The 6,526-nt window shown below is 36.2% G+C and overlaps 1 protein-coding gene across 1 annotated transcript; it reads right to left on the bottom strand.

Annotated features, from left to right (window-relative positions):
- Positions 1 to 236: 236 nt before the first annotated feature.
- Positions 237 to 6,284, bottom strand: LOC132163414 (protein INVOLVED IN DE NOVO 2-like). The gene is made up of 8 exons (XM_059573696.1): positions 6,159 to 6,284; positions 3,466 to 4,397; positions 3,166 to 3,356; positions 2,636 to 2,704; positions 2,243 to 2,530; positions 1,664 to 1,876; positions 994 to 1,226; positions 237 to 566 (listed from the first exon to the last, which is right to left on the bottom strand). The coding sequence occupies exons 2-7, from the start codon at positions 4,388 to 4,390 to the stop codon at positions 996 to 998; spliced, it is 1,917 nt and encodes a 638-aa protein (XP_059429679.1). The 5' UTR covers positions 4,391 to 4,397; positions 6,159 to 6,284; the 3' UTR covers positions 237 to 566; positions 994 to 995.
- Between the last annotated feature and the right edge of the window lie 242 nt (positions 6,285 to 6,526).

Here is a 6,526-nt window from a genome sequence, read left to right as displayed (position 1 = left end):
TTTCCCTTCTCTTACGTTTCCTCTCTTTCCCTTTCCCCACGTTCCTTTTCTTTTCCTCCCCTCTTCATATTGCCAAACATATCGCTGGACTCTAGGGATTAATCCAAGGACATGAGACAGAGAGTCTCACCGAAGTAATACGTAATATTGGAATAAGCAAAGGTAAAACATCAATTTTCAAACCCTAAAGGAAAACTATAAGTCTATATCATTATATATGAACCCAACAGAAAACATATGCATTGAATATTAACAAGTGAGATATCTAATAGTCTTTCAGTAATTTAAAAATGATCACAGGTACGTGTGTATAATAAAACATTCTGATATACCTAATGCAAATGAATGCAAACTATCATCCCATCGACTCTATCCATTCTCCACTTTGTTTTCTAGTAAAGACAGTAATAACCAAAAGAGAAACTCTAAATGTTGCTCATATATACATGCATGAGATAGAGAAACGGCAGAAGCCAACCTACAACCCAAGCATAGCAAAATAACTGAAACTCTTGAAGCACCAAATCTACAATGCCTCCACAAAAAGAAAGTTCTGGCTACAAATCCTGAAAATATAAAATAGTATGAAATATGTCAAATGCCTATGTGAATGAGCGTGTGAGGAAAGCGAAGAGATCAAAAGAATTACTGAAAAACAATACTCAATTCTAGTTGCAATACCCCTATTTTACATAGACTGCCATTAGATTACTGTCTACATAGAGAGTCAGATAAGCCAACTTGGAATTATGTGCTTCTAATCGAAGGCTTCAAATTGAATAATTTTATTTTAATTTTGTAAGATGAATTGTTGAGTAGAATATCAGTCTAATGCCATTGCTGGAAGCAACTAAACAATCCTGATTTTCCTCTATTTGTCCAATTTTTAACTACTTCTTGCATGACTAGACCAACAAATGCACAACATGAAAGCTGTAACATGTATATGATTCGTGTTAAACATTATCCACTCTTACACTAAAAGGTACATACCTTCAACGTTTCTTCCGTCTAAATGTTTTCCACTTCTTCACCAGGTATTCTACTCCTTCTTTTAATGTTGCCTTCCTTTCATCAGCAAAATTCCATACCTCTGGTACTATGTACCTACCACTTGGATTGTATTCATTCATCTCCTTCAAGGCTTTTGTCACAGACTCGTAAACTTCATCACCAAACTCATTCTTCAAATTCTTCAATTTTTCATCTTCTTCGTCAATTATTTCCTGTACAGCCATATCCAATTCAAACCATTTAAAGAAATTATATGGAGAATGAAATACTTTGACTGAAAATGGATGAGAAACACTAAAAGAAATAAATCCAAAGAAACTTAGAAGAGAATCATAGGCGAAGAGAGCCTGAGACAATCTTAACATAGTTACGCCTAGGGGAAAGTCTACCACCACCCACATCAAATAAATGGATGCTCAACTCAATAGCTCTAAAGACAAATCAGCAGCTTGAGGTGTCAGCAATCTAGTACATTACCTACTACAAATGCCACAACATAGTCATGGTCCTAGTTACCACATTATCATGCTAAAGAAGAGGAAACCTCGAAGGAAAAAGGTTATATTAGGATGACCAGAGATTGAAGCGGGCAAGTTGCATGTTTACAAGTACGTTCGCAAGAATCTTTCTTTATCACATATAGGCATACCTTAGTCTTCCCTTCTTTGCCCAAGATGATCTTAAAGGGATGCCAGCTTGGATCCCTAAGATAGTCCTCCCATAGTGAACACAGCTCCACTCCTTTCTCATCTGCTTCTTCGTCAGAAAATTTTCTCTTGGTTGCAGTGAGGAATGGCTTGGGTTCAAGCTCTCCCATTCTCTTGATGCCAATATTACCACGGGTTGTCCATTTTATCAATCCCTGTGAAGCAAGGAAATTATACTTTCCACCAAAGTTAAAAAGCATTTCACATTAGAGAACAATGTATTGGTCCACTGACATATCTCTCAAGGTAGTTTAGATGTTAATATGGGTCATCTCAAAGTTTTACTACCAGTGAGAAAGTCCACATAAAGAGTTACAAGTGGACCAATTTTTCCATTCATAGAACAAACCTATGCACATACTTAAGTATTGACTCTTCTAAGAAAACAAGGAAAAAAGATCGCAATAACAAATATTTTTGCAACGACTGATGCATTAATGAAAATTAGAAAGAACTGGAATGAAAACTTTATATGACAGTTTTTTTCTTTAAATAAAAAAACACAGGAGAGGGTGACATACGGTGATTAACTCTTTACGAGCATCCTGCAGTTCATCATTGGTTTTGCGTTCCTTGATAATGAGAGTTTGGTTTAGATCTTCCACATAAGCCGATTCTTCTTCCTTCTCCTTCAATTCTTTAGCAATTGCATCCATCTTTTGTTTTGCTTCCATATCCCCATCCTCACCCATGTGCTTCATTACTTGTAAAGCCCCTCTCAAACGCTCTATCTCCAACTCCAATGCTTGTTTGGCATCAAGCTTCTTTTCTAGTTCAATGATTTTTTGGTGAAGTTTTTCCTTTTCTCTCTGCCATTGCCAATCAAAGACAAGCGAAATAATGAAAATTCTAGATTTTATATATTATGTCATTTTTTCAAAGATCCAATTCAAGAAACAGAATGCAAAATATACATTTTGCTCCTCTGCCAGCCTAAGCATTTTTTCATCGGCCTTCTTTTGCTCTTGGGTAGCCCTCTCATTCTGAAAAACAAAAAAATAAGGTTAGCACATTTCATAAAAGTTTCTTGAATTCTCATAGGAACCAGTCACAATTCCGGTAATAAAAATCACCCTGACAAGGCATTAAACCACCAAAGTAAAACATTAGTGCTGCATATTTGTGGCTATTAGAAAAGGAATACGGGGGTGAAAAAATTGGGCTACTAATCAAAAGAGGACAGAGAAAGAAACTTCATAGGTACGAATTCTTAGATTTTTACTTATAACATTCCAATACGTGCTATTCACTGCTACCTGCACAAACATTTTACCACGAAATGAAAAATGAATATAGGCTGGCTGAGGGTATCAATGCCGCATTTCTAGATTCCAGAAACAAAACTGATCTGTTTCAAGTTACATTTTCATAACAATAAAAATTTTATGGCAAAATAGCTGATCTATTAAGAATTGACAATCTTAATATGGAAAAATTTAAATACCATTATCTTCTCATCACGAAGCTTACGAAGCTTCCTTCTCTCAGTCTCATTCTGAGCCTCACGTTGCTGCAATTGCTTCTCATGTTGCTCAAGTTCTTGCTTCTGAGCTTCGAAATGCAATGCAGCCCTCTCATGCTCTGAGGAGATCCTCTCAAGATGATTACTTGTACTCTGCTGCAACTCTCTCATTTCTTGCAACATAAATTGAAACGTAATATGAGTTGTTGCAAAGCATGGTAAAGAAAACCATACAAATCAAAGTAAATTCACATCACTAGATATGAGAAAATTTAAGCATACCTTCATTGTACTTCTTAAGAATGTCCTCCTTTTCCTCCATTGCCTTATCTAGAGATGCACTGATCTGATGATATTTGTTCTGAATCTTTTTCAAGGACATGCTCTTCGTCTCCAGGGTATTGGTTAAATTTAATACAAGCTTTGACGCCTTCCTTTGATCTTCTTTTTCTTTTCCAGAAATAGTTTTCAAATCTGTATTCTTCTTGAGATAAACACCAATAGGGCCACCAGATTCGTAGTCATCTCTGCGGGCCACCCATCCAAACAACTTATCTCCTCGATTTTTGGCTGCATAGTACTCCCTCTTCCCGCAGTGATCGACTTCAAAACTCTTCTCAAACAACATTGCACTATTGAAACCAGCCCAATCACTTTTAAAATCTACACATGCAAAACCTGAATGACCCCCACGATTCCATAGGGGATGCACCTTCACAGGATTAAACCCATTCCTTGACAACTCTTCCTTGAGTTTTGTACCACTCTCAGCAACATGTTTCCCATCTTTCCGTTCAGTTTTAATATTTGCAATGATGCCCTTCCATGGATACACAAACTCTTGATCACCATCAGGCATGGTACATTCAGCTTGAGCAAAAGGTTCTGCATGATCCCCCTTTTTTTTGGTAAGTGAAGGTTCTGAATGATCCCTCACATCAAGATACCTCCTCATATACCTCTCCAATGCTAAATGCCTCGCTTTCTCTTTTACACCCCTACTCTTTGAACTACCAACACCATAGGCATGTTCTAAAAGCTCCTTAAAGAGGTAATCTGGATTTCTTTGCCCAGGGCAGAATGGACATCTATATTTTGAATCAGAAATTTTAACCCTATGGCTGCCTTTCTTCAACTCTTTATAATATCTATACTCATAGTCCTCTAACTCAACCGCACTAACCTTTTCTTTTGAACGGTATGACATTTCAAACCTGAAAAACAGGAAAACTCAAAGATTAAAATTCTAGTTTATCTTTACTTTTCTACTTCAACTAAATAACAATTCATTAAAACTAAACAATATAGAGAAGAAAATGATTACAATTGAGTATCATGAAGAAACACTAGTGTTCCTCATTCAATTCTCTGTTTCCGTAAGTGATGATTCTCCAATGGTTGCCCAATGTAAGGGAAAAGGGGAAGACGGGAGTTGATATATCATCTTTCACACTATTTTTCCTTTAAGATAATCATATAATCATAACTTAGACGAAGACGTGCACCTTCTCCAAAGGTTTATGTTCCACAAGTCACAAATAATATATATCTAAGAGTTATATCTTTTTTCCTTTCCAAACATTTTCCATGAAAACAAAGCATTTTTTCACCATCAGGACAGAGCATAAATCCACTTATCCTTGGTTCCATTTAGAAAACTGAAGGTAAGCAAAAGGAAAATATAAAAATCTTAAGCTTTATCTTCTTTTATTTTCAAAATGAAGAACTTTGCTTCTTTCTTTTTTTTATATATATAAGTGATTGGCCCCAAGGGGAAAGGAAAGGGGAGACCTCAACCATCAAACCAGCAAATTGAGCTACTTATTGGGTTTCGTATTCAAAATGGAGAGAACTCAACCATCAAACCATGCTAAATAGCATATTAGGTGGGATGGTTTTAAAAATTGCCTACCCTATACGTATGTGTGTGTGTGTGTCCACAATCACATGCAGGGCAGTACCAAATTAAAGGGTGGATTTAGAGATTTCCTACCCCCATGAACTTTGTGGAAGATCCATTCATGTTCATTGCTTAAGTTGAACATTACATGGAAATTCTTTAGCAATCCTTATACACTTTATATTACAGACCCAAAACAAATGAATACCAACGTGCTATACTTTCTAAATTCTCTTTCAAGATTAATTTATAGACATCTATATCGAAATTGATAACTCTAATAACTGTACACTAATGAGTTATTCCTCCTTTGTTTAAGAATTGCCTTTTTTTTCTTTTTCTTTTTTTTCTTAATTTCATAAATAAGCACATACATGCTGACAAACACGCACATACACAATACACCTTGATTTGTCTTTAGTTGTATATTAATATTATAGCTCCCCGCAGAAAAATTCCTACCACCACTCTTCCACATACAAAAAAAGATTGTAATATGCATGAACAATTTTCGTTTCTTTTCTTATTTTCCAACATTTTCTCAGCAACGAAACAACCAACCAAACATGAACAATTAAATCCTTTTTCTGGTTACAGAGAAAAAAACCCATTTCACACGTCAAAACGTTTTATTTTATTTCATTCATCTTCTTCATTAATCTCAGCAACGAAAACAGAGCCTCAACATTCATAGCCTCTGTAAGGTTCCCGATTAAACTGAAAAAAATAAAAAATAAAAGCCTCACGCCCAGCGTTAGATCCACACCTAACAAAATATCACCGTTAGCCCCATCAAAAAACAAAAACAATCTTTAAATTTCCCGACATTATATTCTTCTCTCTTTTCCTATATTTTCTCAACAACCAAACAGAGCACAAAAATACAAATATCATTTGTCAACGCAAAAAACATTTTTCGTTTCTTTCTTAATTTTCCCTACATTTTATCACCAACTAAACAGCCAAACAATGCATCAACAATCAAAACATATCACGAATACCAAAAAAAAAAAAAAAAAAAAACATTCGCATATAGTGACTGATACACGCAAGGGCGGACGTGAATGGATCATACCTTATCTTGTGAAACCGAAAGAGACGCCGAAGAATTTGTAGAGGTTTGAAAGTTTCTTACTGATTTTCCGAGAGAAATTGGGGTGTCTGCTCGTAGGCCGATAATGGAGGAAAGCCGAAAGGAGTGGAGTCGGTAGACGTCTCCTTCGCTTCCCCATATAAAGCACGTCCTCCATTTTTCACTGCGTTCTGTTTTCGGCCAAAAAAAATGAGAGTCGCGTTGTTGCGAGTGTAGAATACTAAGCATACGCGCGAATGATTGGGTGGGATTTTTGTGGCCTGTTTGGACGACTGGACGAAGCGGGATATAAGCGAACGTATCTGAGCGAGTATTGATTTGGTGTGGGCGTTAGGGTTTTACGGGCTTAT

The sequence above is a fragment of the Corylus avellana genome, chromosome ca10 (assembly GCF_901000735.1).
Source record: "Corylus avellana chromosome ca10, CavTom2PMs-1.0".
NCBI lineage: Eukaryota > Viridiplantae > Streptophyta > Magnoliopsida > Fagales > Betulaceae > Corylus > Corylus avellana.
Note: the sequence above shows the minus strand (reverse complement) of the source record. Positions and strands in the feature narration are given on the sequence as shown.

What these genes read in the sequence shown, in the direction of transcription:
- LOC132163414 (XM_059573696.1), bottom strand. Translation starts at nt 4,390, where the DNA reads ATGTCATACCGTTCAAAAGAAAAGGTTAGTGCGGTTGAGTTAGAGGAC. An exon ending in CTCGTAAAGAGTTAATCACC is followed by an intron (nt 1,877 to 2,242) that starts GTATGTCACCCT and finishes CTTGCTTCACAG; the next exon opens with GGATTGATAAAATGGACAAC. An exon ending in GCAAAGAAGGGAAGACTAAG is followed by an intron (nt 1,227 to 1,663) that starts GTATGCCTATAT and finishes ATGGCTGTACAG; the next exon opens with GAAATAATTGACGAAGAAGA.